This window comes from Ailuropoda melanoleuca, chromosome 15 (genome assembly GCF_002007445.2).
Source record: "Ailuropoda melanoleuca isolate Jingjing chromosome 15, ASM200744v2, whole genome shotgun sequence".
In the NCBI taxonomy this organism is placed as follows: domain Eukaryota; kingdom Metazoa; phylum Chordata; class Mammalia; order Carnivora; family Ursidae; genus Ailuropoda; species Ailuropoda melanoleuca.
The window spans coordinates 33,326,455-33,345,886 of NC_048232.1; the positions used below are offsets into that span (position 1 = coordinate 33,326,455).

The 19,432-nt window shown below is 44.3% G+C and overlaps 1 protein-coding gene across 1 annotated transcript; it reads left to right on the plus strand.

The window, feature by feature from the left end:
- The first annotated feature begins 1,009 nt into the window (after positions 1-1,009).
- RAB5B (RAB5B, member RAS oncogene family) lies at positions 1,010-19,407 on the plus strand. Its single transcript, XM_019796144.2, has 6 exons — positions 1,010-1,143; positions 13,764-14,025; positions 15,142-15,293; positions 15,557-15,679; positions 16,226-16,319; positions 16,639-19,407. The coding sequence occupies exons 2-6, from the start codon at positions 13,863-13,865 to the stop codon at positions 16,752-16,754; spliced, it is 648 nt and encodes a 215-aa protein (XP_019651703.1). The 5' UTR covers positions 1,010-1,143; positions 13,764-13,862; the 3' UTR covers positions 16,755-19,407.
- Positions 19,408-19,432: the final 25 nt, after the last annotated feature.

Consider the following 19,432-nt stretch of genomic DNA (forward strand, 5'->3'; position numbering starts at 1 on the left):
CGAAAGTGGGCAAAATGGGAATTGTTGCCCCCATTTTACTGTTGGGGAAACGGAAACCTACTTCCCTTTCCCCACAAACTTGAATCATCCCCTGCACACACACATACACACGCATACCACATACATATACATACAAGGTGGCAGTTCCAGAATTTCAGAGGCTTAGGAGGGACTTAGGAGCCGCAATGTGGACGGAAGTGGGCTCCGTGGAAATTCGCCTTGACACTGAATTTCCCAGTACGCTCGTCGTTTTTCTTTTTTGTTGCACATCACAGTTTTCTAAAGATACTTTAATCACATTTACATACAACTCAGAATGTATCAGTTGTCTGTATGAAAAGTTATTATGGAGGGGGCTAAAGTCTCCCCAAGCTACCACTTCTTGGAGTTGCCTCCGTCTCAACCCCGCCAAAAATACATCTCAGACCGCCGGCCACCCCAAAAATTCCTGTCTTCTGGGGCTCCACGAAAAGGAGGCCGCATCGACCTGAGTGTCACTTAAATTCCCAGGCTCCGGGTCCTTAGGCGAGACGTTTCTCTTTACACCGCCAATTTGTCATAGAGGGCGGGGCTCCAGGGTCGGCCCCCGCCAAATCCGGGGGGAGGGGCGAAGGTCAGCAGCGGCCTTCCTAAGGCTTCTTTCAACCCCGCCTTGCCTGCCATTCAAGTTCCGAATCTTCCCAGTACTGGTTAAAGCTTCACTTTGACCCGCCTCCATCACTCACCTGATTAGATGTTTATGAGTCAAAAGGCGGGGTCATGAGGGTGTCGCGCTATTATTGGTTGACATGTACGCCTGTCAGTAGTGCACCGCCCCCTGTCTCAGAAAGCTCTCTCTTTAATGGCTCCTCACCGCGTCCATCTTCAGAGTTTCCCTCTCGACATTGGTCTGGGGCCCCGCCTGTCCAGTACCTCGCTCGTACTCGTTGGTGACAGCGCCGGAAGAGGCCCGCCTTTCTCCAGAGGATTGGCGGATTAGTGCACACTTCGCCCACCCTTGATGGTAGGCGGGTAATCGTGCTATTGGCTGGGGCCCTCGCCCCAGGCCGAGGAGGAGGAGGAGGGGCAGGAGGGTTTGGTTGAGCCGCAGCTGTTTGTCTGTTCGACACAGGCTTGGGCCCGACGGGGGAGACGGAGCCCCAGGTACCGGGCTGATGGAACCCACAAGGGCAGGGGCGGAGGCGCCCGGGAGAGGAGAGCAGCCCGGCCTGAGAGCAGAGGCGGGTCTGGGCCTCAGTGAGGGGTCAGAGTGGCCCACTGGAGAGGGGAGCAGGGGGCCGGGCCCCGGCAGGCCTAATGGGGGCGCTGAGGAGGGGGTCGAGCGGGCTGGGAGCCCGGAGTTCCTGAGGTCGGGAGGCGGCAGGGTTGTGTTGGCGGGCCAGGAGCCGGCGCGGGAGGCCCAGGGCTGTGTGAGGGCAGGGGCAGGCCTCGTTGAGCAGCGCTGAAGAGGGAGGAGCTGGGGGAAAGGGACGGGGCCACGGGTGAGGTAAGCCCATTTGCCGGGAGGTGAGGAGGGGTCGAACCTGACGCCCGCGCTGCGAGGGTAACCGGGGCTGGGGCTCTCGAAATGTCTAATTGGAAGGGCCTGAGGCGGCTTCCTAGCTGGGTAAGGGGCATTCTCTTCAGGGTAAGTGACTATTATAAAAATAACTACGGTGCTCCTGAGTTGAGCCGAGAGGGATTTGGGTTCATTGAGTGAGAACGGAGGCAAAAGAGGAAAGCTTTACTAACATAGAAGACTAGTTAGTTGGAGAAGTGGCAGCAGGGCCTGGCATCAGTCACGGGAGCTTCTGGGAATGCTCAAGGGTGGGCCGGGGGATCATCACTCTTTTGTTCCTCTTAGTACTGAGATGCGATAACCTGAAGTTTTTGGGTACTCCCGGGGTAACTAATGAAGACATAAGTTTAAAAAAATTTTTTTCTGTGGCTGTTCCAAACTCAGCCCCTATACTCTCCCTTGGCCTTAACTGGTTTAGGGTGCAGTCTCTGTTTCTTGTTACCAGCCTCAGCTGGGTTAGGGTGCAGTCCTGTGAAAGAGCTAAGAAGTTGGATTTGATGTTTGTTTCTTTCTCACTTAATAATCTGGTCTGTGGTGGATACTGTACTCTAACCTAGAAGCAGGGGACCAGTAATTTTATTATCCACACTTGAAAGGGTCTTAGAGATCCCCAGGCACCATGAGATCTTCTGACCATAGTTGGTGAAACTTTCGTGGGACTTAGACTTGGGTATTTCCCAGGCAGGTAATGGTTAGGTGGAACCAAGCCTGGAAATGAGGTGATATCACTGAGGAAGGGATTTGAGGAAGAGTGAGAAATTCCATTCCAGAAGGTTGGCATCACCCCTGTTCTTTGTCTACTTCTTCAGGAGCCCAGGTTTCTATGCTATTAGAAAGTTGGGTCAAATGCCTCAACAGGGAGGCATTTGAGGAAGGGGGTGAGTAGAGAAAAAGGTGGATTACTCAAGCATAGGAGTTCCCTCTCCCCCATATATTTTTAATGGTCTGCGGACCTCTTTAGTCCCCCATAGATTGAAGCTTATTGGATTTTCCCTTATTATACTTCCTCTTTTTATACAAACATGTTTTATAACTACATTTCTTCTTAATTACAAAAGTAACATGTACATATTTTTAAATATTCAGGCTGTACAGAAGTGTAAAAAGTGTAAACTTTCCCACATATTCCTCTCTCATTTCATCCAGAACGGTCAGAGACTAGAGAGAGCAGACCAGACTAATCTCACTTTGCTTTGGGGGATGTGCCACCAAAGGCAATTCTGTTTTCATGTTCTCACCAAACTCTGGTCTCTCATGCTTTCCAGTTTTCTCTTCTGGAATGATACTCTGTTATTTATTGTGCTCCTTTCACAGCTCATTTTGTCTTCTATCAAAATCAGACAAGCAGAGGGGTATACTCTAAATTATCCCTCACCTTAAAACACACACAGAGTGCCCCCCGCCTCCAGTTGTGCACTGGGCATCCTAAGAAATGCCCAAATAGATGGCCAATACTTTTTTCTCTTTAATGGGCAGGAAAGGAACATTAGGTGAATCATTTGTTTGGGAGAATTACTGGATCTCTGCTAAAATTAGGAATTTGAGACCTCTGTCTTCTGGTTCATGGTTCTGTCTTCTGGTTCATGTTCAGATTATATGACTGTCCTTTCATTAATCTAAAAGATGATGATGGTTCTCCTAAAGGGCCTCTGTATCTGTCTTTCTGTAGTGATGTGAGAAAACCCTGTAGTTTCCCTGGATTTGAAATGGTTTTCCTCTAAACCTCAGTACAGTTGGGATATTTCATTCTACAACCTTATTAATTGAATTTGTCGTTACTGGATACTCTAGTGTGCCCAGCCTTTGTACAGTGCCTGCAGAAACTTTGATTATGTACCCCAAGGAGTTTTTATTTTCCTTCTGCAAAGGCAGTCCTAGAGAAAATTTTGAGTGTGTGTGTTAATTGTCTCTATAGGCTTTGCCATTTTCTACATCCTGCTGGTATACCTGTCCCTGTCTTCTATACTTTTTTTTTTTTTTTTTTTTTTTTTTGCTTTTTAAAGTAGGCTCCACACCCAGCAGGGTTGAAACTCACGACCCTGAGATCAAGACCTGAGCTGAGGTCAAGTCAGACACTTAACCCACTGAGCCACCCAGGTGCCCCTCAACCTTCCTCTCAATCAAAGTCTACCTTCCAGAAACAATCTAACACAGATCTAGAGTTAAAAGCTGTATTTGGAGAAGAGGGCTTTCCCGTTATTCTACAAGTCATACCTTGTAACTCTTAGTTTGCCCAGGAGCAAGGATCGCTTTTCTATAGTTTGCTTGTTTGTATGCATTGGTACAAATTTGACTTCTGAGGAGGCATAGAGTAGGAGAAGCAAGTGTATAGGCTGCTCCCTGATCCTAAAGCATTTCAGATTGGAAAGTAACCAAAGTGTTAGACAATGAACTTAAAATAAGGAAATGCAACAGCCCTCTAGGAGGAAGGATACCTTCAAACCCCACACAGTACGCTCCCACTTCCCAAGAGTGTTGTAGGAAAGATTTAGTCATTGAACAGTAACTGAGCTGAGTAAGGAGACAACCAGGTGAGCAAAGTGTATGCAGATTTCTAGGCCAGATTGTGGCTATGGTTTAGGGGCAGTGGGTACCTATTCAGAATGTCCTCTAGCTCTGATGGTTTGGGCTTTTTTAACTTGTGCTTCTCAAGTTCAGGAATTAATAGAGATAATGACCCAAAGTTTTTGAACAATTAAAATTAATGAAAACTCAGAGAACTTTGTTTTAAGCCACAGTTGCTTCAGTCTTAGGGTGGGAGGGCCACATACTGGGTATGATTAGGCCATCTGAGCATAGTAACGGATGACAGGAAAAGCAGTTAGCCCATGTGAGTTGCAACAGTACTTTGTGGGCTGGGTCCCGAGGGGGCCCTCCATCCAAGGGAGATCACAAAGAGGCCAGGGAGAGAATTGGTTTTCTGAGGGCTATTAAAAACATTCCCAAATGGAACTGAGTAAGAAGCTATCCAGATGACACAGAAGGAGAGGAATAGATGAAGGAGAGAAGCAGGACTGCTTTAGCATTAATTAATTGAGGGAGCATTTAATGAACACCTCCTAGGGACCAGGCATTATGCTGTGCTCTGGAGAGTCAAAATGACATTAAAAAAAAAAAAATAGTCACACTTCTTGAGAAGTTCATAGTTCAGCAGAACAGACACAGTTAACTCATATAATGTAATAAGTGCTGTGATAGAAATATCTTAATACTGTAGGACCCCAGAGGAAGCAGTGATGAATTCTGCTGGGGTGAGAGGGTAATTATGCAGTTTTACAAAGGTGACATTTGAGCTTGGCCTTAAAAGATAAATTAGGAGTTCACTAGGCAGACAAAGTGAGGATGGGCATTCCTATCTTTTCTAGGTCAATAATAAAGAGCTTGTGCTACCATGCTGATAAGAGATAAGCATGCTTTTTACCTCTTGGGGAAATATAAGGGAGAGAGTGGAGAAGTGGAAGGACTCTCTAAGTTAAGACCGTGACTCATTAGTTAATCTTGGATCAACACAAAGAAAGAGCTGAGCCAAGTAGTAGAACTCTCAGTTTAAGATTTTAGTAATTTTGGGTCTTAACAAAATTGAGAGTTGAAGGTATTTACTGGCTTTTGCCCTATCTTCCTTAATCAGTAAATCTCTTAGATTAGTCCCAAGGTCCACAACCCCTGTAAAAGTTACCGCTCTTTCCCTATCATCTTCCTTTAAGTTATTTCCATTTCAACCATCCTGCCAGGCAGGGTTGGTCAAGACCTCCTAGAGAGGCATAGTAACGAGTGAGTTCTTCCATTAGAAGAATATGGAACTAGATTCCAGTTCTCAGGGAAGGCCTGGGTCTAGCTACCTTGTTTTTAGTCCCAAAGGAACTACTTATCTAAGCTCAATAGAGGCAGAAACTAACCAATCCAAACTCTTGTTCCTGTCCTGGTGTCCTCTCCAGAGTTCAATTCAGAGTTAGCATCTCCTGCTTCCTTAAGAGGTATAATGGTGTATTATTTGCAGGAGTACATGACTAGGAGTACTTGCTAAAAGGAGATTTAGCTGTCTGTATGATAACACCTGGCAAGTTGATTAATATTATTTGTAATAGCTGTCTATATGGTAATACATGGCAAGTTGATTAATATTTGCCTCAGTTTACTTAACTGTAAAATACCGAGACTGGACTGACCTGTAGACCACCTCTTATCTTGGAAACTGACCTTATAAGGCCGACATTTGGGTGTGGGCTAGACTCCAGTGGCTATATATCTGGAAGTTAGTCTGTGTTAATAGGTAATAGGCTTCTAAAGGCTTCATAATGTGGTTGGCATAGAGACTCAAAGATAACCAAGTGGAAAGGGGCCTGCAGAATAGTCTTGCTCTAGCTGGGACCAACAAGCTAAGAAACCTTTCCTATTCATACTTTCCTGAGCTGCTGGGGTGCTGCCCACACTAAAGAACTTGCCCTTTCATCCTCCACTTTGCCCCTCCCCAGTGGGCTGATGCTGTGGTAAAACCCTCAGTCCTCCCTAGTTAATGGTATTTGTTAACCATTTTGTGGAGCTGCACTTCTAAAGGAAGTCAAATCTGATTTTTTTTCTCTTCCAGACTGAAAGGGTTGAAAGGAAGAATAAATTCCTTGTCTTTTTTTTTTTTTTTTTTTTGCCTCAGGTTTGAAGGTAATCATCACACCACTTGGCTGGGAGGCTGTGGTTTATTTTTTGCCTTTGAATGGATCGTTTGCCTATTGTCAACTCTTAGCAAAAAAAAATCACCACTAGAAATTATTTGAATCTTTTTTTTTTTTTTTAAGATTTTACTTATTTATTTGACAGAGAGCGAGCACAAGTGGGGGGAGCAGCAGGCGGGGCGGGGGGAGCCCAATGTGGGGCTCAATCCCAGGACCCTGGGATCATGACCTAAGCTGAAGGCAGATGCTTAATGACTGAGCCACCCAGGTGCCCCAAATCATTTGAATCTTCTGTATCTTTCACTTGTACTCCTGATCTTTTGAGAGCCTAGCACTAGCTAACATGATACCCTTATATACATGTTGGGATTAAAGATCGAGGCACAGCTATGGGCAGCCCATCAATTACTGTGAACAGGGAAGGTAAGACTTATTATTGAGGTGACACATTGAAGTAAGAGGTAGTTTTTTCTAATCCAGTAGTTCCCAATCTGTGACAATCCAAGGCTGCTTAGTAGCAAGAAAGTTTGCTGATGGTGTGTGTCTAGGGCTCTGGCTTAATTTACTGTCTGGGGGTGGGGGGTGACAAGGGTTTTGCAACATGAATGTGTCTATGACTTTTTCCTATCTCCACCTTTCCCCTACTCCCTACTGTTTTCCCAGGCCTAGAGTCATACGTCTGCCTATGAGAATTCAGTCTATTCTAACTCCCATGTTTTCTTATTGTCAAGTAGTAACATTGAGGCTTAGTGTTCTGCCCCTTGGATCACATGCTTTGAAACAGATGAAAATATGAGCAAATAATTGGGGTGCCTGGCTGGTTCAGTGGGTAGAGCATGTGAGTCCTGATCTCGGGGTTGTGAGCTCAAGCCCCACCTTGGATATGGAGCTTACTTTAAAAAAAGAGAAAAAAGAAAATGTGGGCAAATAAGTCAAAGAATCTGGTAACTTTTCCTGCTGTGTCTTAACAGTATAGCATGTATATGTCACCTAAAGGAAACTTGATCAGCTTATCATCTGTAGTTTTGTTTTTGTTTTTTTTTTTTTTGATTTTATTTATTTATTTGACAGAGATAGAGACAGCCAGCGAGAGAGGGAACACAAGCAGGGGGAGTGGGAGAGGAAGAAGCAGGCTCATAGCAGAGGAGCCTGATGTGGGGCTCGATCCCACAACACTGGGATCACGCCCTGAGCCGAAGGCAGAAGCTTAACCACTGTGCCACCCAGGCGCCCCAGTAGTTTTTTTTTCCTATGGCGTCATCTGTTTTCTAAAGTGTAGTGTTATGATGACCTATCTTTTGTTATGAAACAATGTATATGAAGTGCCACAGAAATATGTTTTAAACAGTAATTCCTCACAGATTCTGAGAAACTCTAAGAGAAAGAAATTTCTTAAATGTACCCAGAACTTTGGAATTGAATTCAAATTCTGTTCTTTACTACCTTTTCCTAATCCCCTCCCTCCCCAAAGATCCTTATAGATAAGGAAGCTAGGGCTTAGAAAGGCAAAGGGAGTAAGTAGCCTAAGATCACAGTGGGTTACAACTGGCAAAGCAGAGAATAAAACTCAACCTTGCTTGATTCCAAAGCCCTTACCAACGCCACATGGGACTGCCCCTGTCTAGTTTGGCTTCCATTTTCATAATTGCATCATAACTTTAGTAGCAGGGTTGGAGAATCCTCTAACCTGAAGAGCTACATTCAGCCCGCAGCTTAATTTCATCTAGAAGTGCTATAATAGTAACCATAGCCTATAGGCTGCCGAGAAACTAGACTTTCTCCCATCCTTATTAACGCATGTTTCATTGTCAGGCCTCTCCAAAGCAATGTTTTTTAACCTTTTTTTTAAATCATGACTNTTTTTTTTAAATCATGACGCATAATAAATAACATTTCATATCATAATTCAGTGTGTGTACATAAAGTGAAACATTTTCACAAAATGATTATTATTTGTAATACATTTGTTATTTTTTTATTCTATTTCTTTTTTCCCAAATGTGCTGATCGTGATCTACCAAGTGATTTCAATGAGGTCACTGTTGGTTTACAACTCACAGTTTGAGAATGAAAAGAACTAAAGAACTGTGACTAGTAGTTAAGAACCTAATTAACGGGTGCCTGGGTGGCTCAGTTGGTTAAGCCTCTGACTGTTGATTTCAGCTCAGGTCATGATCTCGGGGTCGTGGGATCTGGCTTGTGTTGGGCTCCATGCTCAGTGGGGAGTCTGCTTGAGAGTCTCCCCTCCCCCTGCTTGCACAGGTGTGCATTCTCAAATAAATAAATGTTAAAAAAAAAAAAACCTAATTAACTGATTCTTGCAGTACTGGTTACCAGAATTTAGGATTTTGTGGACCAACTTATTTATTTTTTAAAGATTTTATTTAGGGTGGTTGGGTTTCAGTCCGTTGAGTGTCTGCCTTCGGTTCACGTCATGATCTCAGGGTCCTGGGATCTGGTCCCACAGTTTAAGAATGAAAAGAGCTAAGGGGCGCCTGGGTGGCACAGCGGTTAAAACGTCTGCCTTCGGCTCAGGGCGTGATCCCGGCGTTATGGGATCGAGCCCCACATCAGGCTCCTCCACTGTGAGCCTGCTTCTTCCTCTCCCGCTCCCCCTGCTTGTGTTCCCTCTCTCGCTGGCTGTCTCTATCTCTGTCAAATAAATAAATAAAAATCTTTAAAAAAAAAAATGAAAAGAGCTAAAGAACTGTGACTAGTGGTTAAGAACCTAATTAAGAGGTGCCTGGGTGGCTCAGTTGGTTAAGCCTCTGACTCTTGATCCCCACTGGGTGGGGAGTCTGCTTCTTCCTCTGTCCCTCCTCACTCATGCTCACGTACTCTCTCCCTCTTGCAAAAATAAATCTTTAAAAAAATAAAAATAAATAAAGATTCTGTTCATTTATTTGAGAGAGAGGAAGGGAGAGGAAGAGCAGACTCCCCGCTGAGCAGGGAGTTGGATGTGGGACTCTATCCCTGGACTCCGGAAGGCAAACATTTAACCAACTGGGCCACCCAACCGCCCCTAATTTTTTTTTTTTATTAAGATTTTTCATTTATTTTGGGTGCCTGGGTGGCTCAGTTGGTTAAGCATCTGCCTTCCACTCAGGTCATGATCCCGGAGTCTGGGGATCGAGCCCTACATCGGGCTCCCCGCTCAGCAGGGAGTCTGCTACTCCCTGTGAGCTTCACCCTGCTTGTGCTTGCTCTCACTCGCTCTCTCAAATAAATAAAATCTTAAAAAAACAAAAGATTATTTATTTATTTATTTGAGAGAGAGAGAACATGAGCAGGGGGAGGGGCAGAGGCAGAGGGAGAAGCAGACTCCCTTGCAGAGCAGGGAGCCCCATGTAGGGCTCAATCTCAGGACCCTGGGACCACAACCTGAGCCGAAGACAAACACTTAACCAGCTGAGCTACCCAGGTGCCCCTCGACCAGCTAATTTAAATTTGAGGTTTTTTGCTTTCCCATATATGGGTATTTAGAAAGCTTACTACTACCTGTCAACACCATTATTTTTTAAAGCATTAAAAATTATTTAGAAAGCTTTTAAATATATTTCTTAAAAGAATAAAAATTTATATTTCCTGTTTAAAAAAAAATTGCGTAGGGGCGCCTGGGTGGCGCAGTCGTTAAGCATCTGCCTTCGGCTCAGGGCGTGATCCCGGCGTTCTGGGATCGAGCCCCACATCAGGCTCTTCCTCTGCGAGCCTGCTTCTTCCTCTCCCACTCCCCCTGCTTGTGTTCCCTCTCTCGCTGGCTGTCTCTCTCTGTCAAATAAATAAATAAAATCTTTAAAAAAAAAAATTGTGTAGAATGAAAAAAATCTGAGTCCTTCATCTGCCACCCTCCTCAATCCCACTCTTTTCAGAGGTAACCACTGTTAACAGATGTTCCATACTGTTTTCTATGCAGAATTTTGTTTTACAGAAATTGGATCTAAGCATGTGTTTCGTTCTACAACTTTTTTTTTCTTTTTTAAGATTTATTGGAGAGGGAGAGGGAGAGAATCTCAAGCAAGCTCCACACTGAGTTGGGAGCACAACAGAGGGCTAGATCCCACCACCAAAATCACAAACCCAGCCGAAATCAAGAGTCAGGCACTTAACCAGCTAAGCCAACCAGCTGCCCCTCTACTTTTTAAAAATAGGTCTCAGAGGTTTTTCCATATAATATACGTATTTACCTTTGAGAAGAAATTAATACTAAGAAAGTAAGAAGTTAGGGATGCCTGGGTGGCTCAGTCTGTTAAGGTCTGCCTTCAGCTCATATCATGATCCCAGGGTCCTGGGATCGAGTCCCACATCGGGCTCCTTGCTCAGTGGGGAGCCTGTTTCTCCCTCTGCCTGCCTCTCTGTCTCTCAGTATCTCTCTGACAAATAAGTAAATAAAATCTTAAAAAATTAGGAAGTTAGAAATTTTGTTATAAAGAATATTCTTTTAAATTAGATAAATTTAGGGGCACCTAGGTGGCTCAGTCAGTTAAGCATCCAACTCTTGATCTCAGCTCAGGTGTTGATCTCAGGGTCGTAGGTTCAAGCCCCATGTTGGGCTCCATGCTGAGTGTGGAGCCTACTTTAAAAAAATTTTTTTTCTTGAATAAATTTAGCTTTATGAAAAACTTGCTATATCGTCTCTATTTTTTATCATTTCATCATAAATCACTGAAAATTTCATCACAAAATAGCCTATGTATATCTGGAATCTTAGGACTCACCGGCCTGAGGAATATAAAATATCCAGTAGAATCAGAGTAATTTCTTACATTCCTCTGTCTTAATCTAGTCTACTTTGGGACTTTTCTGAGTTCTCATTTCTCATTCCCCTGTTAGCTTCCTCTTTACACTTTTGGTTTTTCTGTTTTTTTCTCTACTTCTTATCAAGCCTGCTTTTTAAGAATATATTGGTTAAAATTAATATTGAGATATACATTAATATATTAAATTGATCTTTTCTGTGAATCAGGGCCACTAAGTAACAATACTTACTTTTTAACCCTATGCTAAACACATCTTTTCCTTAATCTTCATTGCTACTCTATGAGGTAGGTATTTTTTCCACTTTATAAAGGTGGAAGGCAAGGCTCTGAAATTTTCTTGATGTCATTAATAATGATTAGTATCTTAATATTCATTGAGCACTTATCAGATACTTATATGTAAATTATTTCTATTATCATTTAATTCTCACAATAGCTTTATGAAGTAAGTGCTCATAAGGCTATTACCCATTTTACAGATGAAATAAATGCACAAATAGATTTAGTAACTTGCCCAAAGCTTCATGGCTAGTAAGCAGAACTGTAAAATAATCCCAGTTTATCAGACTTCACAGTCTTTGTTCCTCTGCACTGCCTCCTGTATGATTTTTCTGTTTTTCTGTCTTTACTGTCTTTTCTAGCTTTACTAGAATTGCAGATTGTTACTAGAATCAACCTTGGAGAAAGAAAAGATTAATTTGAACAAAGTACAATCCAAACAATGCTTTGATTTTGGACAGAGGTTTTGCATGCTCTGATCATGCTAACTCCTTTGAATCTCACAGTTCCTTTCCTCTCAGAGTCAGAATGATGAAATATATTCAGGTTTGGATGGTTAGACTCTCTAAAGTCCTCAACCTCTCTGTCTCTTCCTCCACCACCAGCTTCACAAGCCTCTTGAAAGGTAAAGAAGGTAGTTCAGTTTATTTTCATCAAATGTTTATTGCTTGAAAATTTACCCCTATGAGGCACCTGGGTGGCTCAGTTGGTTAAGCATCTGAGTCTTGATTTCGGCTCAGGTCATGATCTCAGGGTCCTGGGATCCAGGCCCATGTCCACCTCTGCACTCAGTGCAGTCTGCTAAGGGTTCTCTCTCCCCACTCACGCTTTCTCTAAATAAAATGTTTTTTTAAAAGAAAGAAAAAACTTACCCCTACATCATCCTCTGGAGACTCCTGCATGTGTTTAGAAAATACACCTTCTTTCTTTGCCTCTAATATGGAGGGCTACAGCTGTTAGGTCCATTTAGTGTGGAGGGTTACCTAGTTAGGCACCAGGAAGACAGTTGCAAGTTGAGAGTACGTCAGACCTACCGATTCTTCGATTTGATAGATTCTCAGACTTGGAGAGGTGGCAGGAGCAAAGTGAAAGAGTTGATGCTGAATGTGGTCTGTTGGTTGTCTATAGTCTATTTTTCTACTCATCTTTGACCAGAAATGAGAAATGACAGATTTCTGGCAAAGGGACCCTGGTTAGGGCTTCAGAAATGTCAAGAAGACTACTGGTTATGTATGAAGGATACGGAACCAGAAGCTACCCCTCTGCTCTTAGGGAGGGGTGACTCCTCCCACACCCCCAGAGTATATCTTTCATTTTGAAAGCTAGAAAAAAGATGGGGGTCGGGGATACCAAGGATACCAAGATACTGGGGATCTAGGGCACATGTGGGTGCCTTTGGGTGTTCTTCAGGCCAACTAAAAGTTGATCAGTTTGGAGGTGCCTGGGTGGCTCAGTCAGTTAAGCAACTGACTCTTGATTTCAGCTCAGGTTATTATCTCAGAGTTGGAAGATGGAGCCTTCCATCAGGTTCCGGCCTGGAGCCTGCTTAAGATTCTCTCTCCCTCTCCCTTTGCCCCTCTCCCCTCTAAAAGGGAAAAAAAAAAAAAAGTCTCAAAAGTTTATTGGTTTGCTGTTTTTTGAAGACCTGGCATGAGCATCTGGCTCTTAGTTTTGGCTCAGGTCATGATCTCATGGGTCATGGGATTGAGCCCTATGTCCTGCTCCAGGCTCAGTGGGGAGTCCCTCTGCCTCTCCCACTCACATTCTTTCTCTCTCAAATAAATAAATAAATCTGGGGGAAAAAAAATTGAAGACCTGGTGGGGAATTAAACTTATTTCACACAGTTTTCAGTCTCTCCATTTCAGCTCTCTTGGCAGTTGAGGATTATGTAGTAGTGCAAACTCCAATTCAGATGAAATTCTTTTTTTTTTTTTAAAGATTTCATTTATTTATTTGAGAGAGAAATAGGTTCCCCGCTGAGCAGGGAGCCTGCCACAGGGCTCGATCCCGGCATTCTGGGATTATGACCTGAGCTGAAGGCAGATGCTTAACCAGATGAGCCACCCAGGTGCCCCCAGATACAATTCTTTTTTTTTTTAAAGATTTTATTTATTTATTTGACAGAGATAGAGACAGCCAGCGAGAGAGGGAACACAAGCAGGGGGAGTGGGAGAGGAAGAAGCAGGCTCCTAGCGGAGGAGCCTGACATGGGGCTCGATCCCATAACCCCGGGATCACTCCCTGAGCCGAAGGCAGACGCTTAACGACTGTGCCGCCCAGGCACCCCTCCCAGATACAATTCTTATTTTATTGTTCCCCATTCTTAGCACTGAGTGTTAGCTGCCTGGGACCCTCTCAGTGGGATTACCTTTTAATGGAGGATGATTTTAATTGTTAAGTCCTCATAGGAGCAAAGAAATGCAGAGATTTATCTTTTCTCTAAAATTGATTGCAGCTGCAATGTCCCTGTGTTTAATTTTACCCACTTTTTTTTCTTGCAGGACTGTTGAAGCCTGAAGTCCCCTCCCCTTCCCCCTCCCCCCTTTGCCGCTTTGTGGCATCCCCCTCCCTCTACCCTTTCCCATTCTGATAATCTAGTCATGACGAGCAGAAGCACAGCCAGGCCCAATGGGCAGCCCCAGGCCAGCAAAATATGCCAGTTCAAATTGGTCCTGCTGGGTGAATCTGCAGTGGGGAAGTCTAGCCTGGTATTACGTTTTGTCAAAGGGCAGTTCCATGAGTACCAAGAGAGCACCATTGGAGGTTAGTACCTCAGGGAAAGAAGAGGGTCAATGTTTAGTTAGGCTTTTGAAGGGAGATCTAGGGACTTGACCGTGGAGCTGGCCTCTTTAGCTCCTTGGAATGGAAATCCTTTAGAAAACAGAAAAAAACTGCCAAAATGCCAAAAAGTAGGTATATGTTTGTCCCCTTTCTTCATAGAAGAAAATTAGAAAGGTTGACCATTGCCCACCAAGAAAATCACTGATTTTTTAAATCTCAGTTTCTCTTCGGCCCACTTTTTTCTTAATCCATTTGAAGTTCAGTTGAGTGTCATCTTGAGCAGGGTTGGTTTGGAGCAGTGATTCATAATCAAAAATGTATATCAGAATCACCTGAGGAACATTTTCATCCTGTCATGCTTGGGACCTATCCTAGATCTACTGATTAGTATTGGACATGGGGTGAGGTTGGTGAGATATAGACATGGGGAAAGCTCCTTAGATGATTCTGATGCACATACCTAGTAAAAGAGAGGCTAAAACTAAATACAAAAGATAAAAGGCATCTGCCTTTCCCATCTTTGCTACCTTCTACCTTCTGCTACTCCCAAAATAGGGCCCTAGTTCAGGAAAGGGTCTTTTATGAGAACTCCCATGTTACTCCTTCCCCACTTTTACTAGTCACCTTGGAAATGTGTTCTTCGACCAACAGATGATTATTTTAAAAAAGTAACAACCAAATAATACTGATAAGGGTGGGATCTGCCATCAAGCTTTAAAGTCTCCTAATTAATTATTGCTGTGACCTTTACCTGAAGCCTATTTTCTATCATCATCTCTTATTCTTCTATTTTGGTTAGAAGAGAGATGACTGGTATAAGTGTCAGTTCTTCTCTCTAACCTTCATAGTTTATGCGCCCCATTAGGGCACATCTCTTAGGTAGAGATACTTCTGGCAGGAAGGACTTAGCCGAGGGCAGTCTAAATCCTGGTTCTAGGACCTATACATAAGGAGGGGAATGTGAAACCTTTTCCTTAGCTCAATGACCTGGGTGGTGACTGGTCTTAGACGAAGAATGGAGATACTGTGAAGGGGGCTGGGATTTTCCCGTTGATCCTCCCACTTACATCTTCTTCCCCTCCATTCTCTCATCCATAGCTGCCTTCCTCACCCAGTCTGTTTGTCTAGATGACACAACAGTCAAGTTTGAGATCTGGGACACAGCTGGGCAGGAACGATACCATAGTTTGGCCCCCATGTACTACAGAGGTGCCCAAGCTGCCATTGTGGTTTATGACATTACTAATCAGGTAAGTGGGCTAAGAAAATTCTGTTGCTTTTATTTATAGGAATTAGGTGGGGAAGAGAAAACTGGTTCTTGAAATAGCAAAATAAGAATATAAATTATACTTCCAAGTGCTGGTAAGACTGAAGTAATGAATTATCAGACACAAGTGGTTTCAGTGAGGGAAAGCTGCCTAGGAGAGGTGAGTTTTGAAACTGGGTTTTGAAAATGATGGGCCTGGATTGGCAGTCATTCCGGTCAACCCTTCTCTTCCTCATGTTTTCCTAGGAAACTTTCGCCCGAGCGAAGACATGGGTAAAGGAACTACAGCGACAGGCCAGTCCTAGCATCGTTATTGCCTTGGCGGGGAACAAAGCTGACCTTGCCAATAAGCGCATGGTGGAGTATGAAGTAAGATGGCCCAGCGAATCCCTCTCTAACACACTCCCTCTGCGCTTGGGACCTTTTTTTCACAAACCTGCCCTCTCTGAAAACCTCATCTTAGGACATTTATCATCTCATTCCCCAGTTCCACACCAAGTTAAATACAACAACACTGTGACCCTAATGACAGCTAGGAGATTTCAGAGGAGACACAAGAAAATTCCCCAGCAGAGGGGTAGGGAAGTAAAAGCTATGGGAGTACCAATGTGAAAACAGGAAAGAGGGAGTAGTTGAATTTGAGGTAAGGGACTATTCAAGTGTCACAACCTAAAAGCCCCCAACCAGCTTACCTTCTCCCTCATAAATAAGATTCCTGACACCTGCTTGTTGGATTAAGCTATCTAGACCATGAGTTATCCTTGAGGGAGTTGTCACCAGGGCCAGCTGGCTCAGAGGGGCAATTAAAAGGAGGGAACCAAGGATATTGCCTAGCTCTGGTGCTACATGGGAGTAGAAAGGCAATACTTGTTCCTACCCTACATTCTGAGTACTGGTACACCCACCCCCTTGCAGGAGGCCCAGGCGTATGCAGATGACAACAGCTTATTGTTTATGGAGACTTCAGCCAAGACAGCTATGAACGTGAACGATCTCTTCCTGGCAATAGGTAAGGTCAGAGCAGCCTGGGGTCTTCCTGTCTTTTCCCCTTGCCTCTAGACTAACCAAAGTCATAAAGGCAGAGGGGAGTGTCTCCTCTTGTGAAAACTTTAGGTATGGAAATATCTTAATTTTCCATTATGACCTCAATCCTTTGGCTTCAGGTTTAGCCCCCTTATCTTCAATGTAGTTTACAAGTGAACCTTCCCCTCTTCAAAACATTCTTTTTATCTGTCACATCCCCCTTCCCCATCTCTCCCTGACCCATATTCCTTTGGAGGGATGAGTAAAATCTACCATACTTTTTTCCCTTCTCTTTTTATCTCTAGCTAAGAAGTTGCCAAAGAGTGAACCCCAGAATCTGGGGGGTGCAGCATGCCGAAGCCGGGGTGTGGATCTCCATGAGCAGTCCCAGCAGAACAAGAGCCAGTGTTGTAGCAACTGAGGGAGTGGCTAGCAGCAAAGAAGTATGGAGCTAGCACGAGAGCTAAGAAATAACCTCCGTCCCCACCCCTCAGCACACAGCCCCTATGGTAACAGCACACTGAGCCCTGGCTCCCAAGGGCTGCCTCCTGACAGCTCCGTCATGGCACTTTTTAACGCTTCAGCAACCAACACCAGGCAGCTGTTGCCACTGGCCTCCTACCCCTACTCTGGGGCTCGGGGGTCAGATCCCCCAGGACTTACCTTCCAAAACAAACTTTCTTCACTTTGTATTATAGGTGCAAGACAGTGACCTACTTATCTTTCCTCCTCCTCCTCATTTTTTCAGAAATTTTTTTTGTCTCCTGCCCCTTCCCCTTCTGCTTTGGTCAATCCCTGTTCTTGATCCCCTTATCCTCCTCTCCCCAGGATGGAGAAGGTGGTGAACCCAGGAATTGAGGAAGGAGGTTTCCAGTTCAGTCACATTAAGGGCCCTGGGGGAGAGTAAGGCTCAGAGCAGGAGGGAGTAAGGAAACAGTTCCTTTTTTCTTTCTTTCTTTCTTTCTTTCTTTCTTTCTTTCTTTCTTTCTTTCTTTCTTTCTTTCTCTTTCTTTCCTTTCTTTCCTTTCTTTTCTTTCTTTTCTTTCTTTTCTTTCTTTCTTTCTTTCTTTTTTTGGTTGGAGTTTCTCATATTTGAAAACACTGCAGTCTCCATGAGTTGGCCTTGTGGAGGGCGTTTCTAGGTAGAGGTGAGAAAGGGAAGGCAAGCTCTCGGGTACCGGGTAGTTGTGTTGTTAGCTAACTGGGCAGAGGTGGAGGAGGTGGAGATGCAGCATCACCTGTGGCTCTGGAACTGTTCCAAGGCCTAATTGCCCCCTCACCTAGCCTCTTAGGTAGCTCCTCCCCCATAATGGGGGAGACTCTGGACCCCAGAGTCCTCCAAAGAATCTTCACTGGTTGCCTGCATCTTTGGCTCTGCTGTGATCTAATTAGAGGAGGGACCAGTTTCTGATACCCATCCTCTGATTTATACATATACATTTTTTTTCCTCTGGCCTTTAGATGGCCTCAGCCCCAGCCACTATATTCCCCTGCAGTTTGCACTTTAATTGGTGGTAGTTCAGTTGGGATACTTGTTTTATGGGGGTTTTGATTGATTTACCTGCCCTCTCACCTTTTTAATTAAATGGAACCCAAGGTAGTATATATATGAGGTTTTAGGAGGGGCTGTAGAGAACAGGACCAGTGGCAGCTACTCAAGCCCAGTCTCCACTGCTAGCTTCCTCCAACTCTGATTCTTAACCTATATTCTTGCCAACCTAGCTCTCGAGTATAGGTTTGCCTTTCCTGGGGAATTAACTGAGCAACTGGAGAGTGGTCTCAGGATAGCCTAGGCCATGGTATGGGAGTGAAGAGGGGTCGGTCAGCAAGAGGGAAGAGTTTTCTGTCCTTCCTGACGTTCATGTTCAGAGATCCACCCATTACCATGTCTTTTCTGCTTTCCCTGTAAATAGGTATGATCTTTATTCCCACTGTACAGTCTGTTCTGTACTCCACCTCCCATCAGGCCCTGTATCTTTTCTCCTTTGTTAGTATCTTCAGTTTAGTCCCTCCATTCTTATCCTCATACCCACCCCCAGCAAGTGCTTTAATCCACGTACCACTAGGGGCTAATACCACAGAGGCCTGCTGTGGCCCCCTCATATCGTAACACCTGTTCCTGTGGATAGGGAACAACTGGCACTGAAGGTCCATCACAACTGTCTCACATCACCAGGGGATGTTGGTCCTTTCTAAATCTCCAGCTACTCTTCATATCCCTCATCAGGTATTTTAGGATGTCTTGGGAAGCCATCAAGGCAAGAGAGAATTCTAAACTTCTTGTTCCAGCCCAGAGTTTTGGGGAAATTGGGGGAAGTAAGATAGGAAAGGTCACAGTGACCTAGGATTGGGACCTTTCTACCCTTGTGTTTGCAGACTGCCTTCTGTCCCAGAGCAGCTGAAAAATCCTTGGAGCTGAGACTCTGAAGGACCCAGCTTAGGTTCTTCCACTTAGGACTCATTTCCCTTCCTTTTCCAGGGGCAGCCTTAGTTCCCGTGGCCCTGAAATACACATACATTTTCCCCTTCCTTTCCCAGCACCCACCAGCCTCCCAAAGCACCCAGTGCATCCTTACAAGTGGAAGAACTAGGATATCTCTCTTAAATTCCTTAGAAATGAAGTTTTTGCTCCTCCCCCCCCCGCCCCCGCCTCTGTGCATCTTTCCCCATGGAACAGAAGTGAAGTGTTTCATTGCCTTGGGGCTGGGAAACCATTTCTCCAGGCTTCTCCCCTCCCCAGCCCCCTTAGGAACAGGATTGGCCTTAGCTTCTGGGCCCATCTGCTGCCTTCCTTCTATTTCCTACCAGCTCTTCTGCTTTCCTTTGAGCTCTCTTGGGCTTGAGGATCTTAGTTTTTATTTCCCAGCTCTTCATTTTTTTTTTTCTTCTGATCAGTTTTTTTTTTTTTTTTTTTTTTTTTTTTGGGGGGGGGGGTTTTTTTTTTTTTTTTCTTCTAAGAAAGCATTTGCCTTTTCCCCCTTTTCTTCCTCTCCCGACGTAACAATCGTGGTAACAGAATGCAACTGCTGATTTACCGATGTATTTAATGTAAGTAAAAAAGGAAAAAAAAAAAAAGAAAAGAAAAGTGTATTGGAGTGT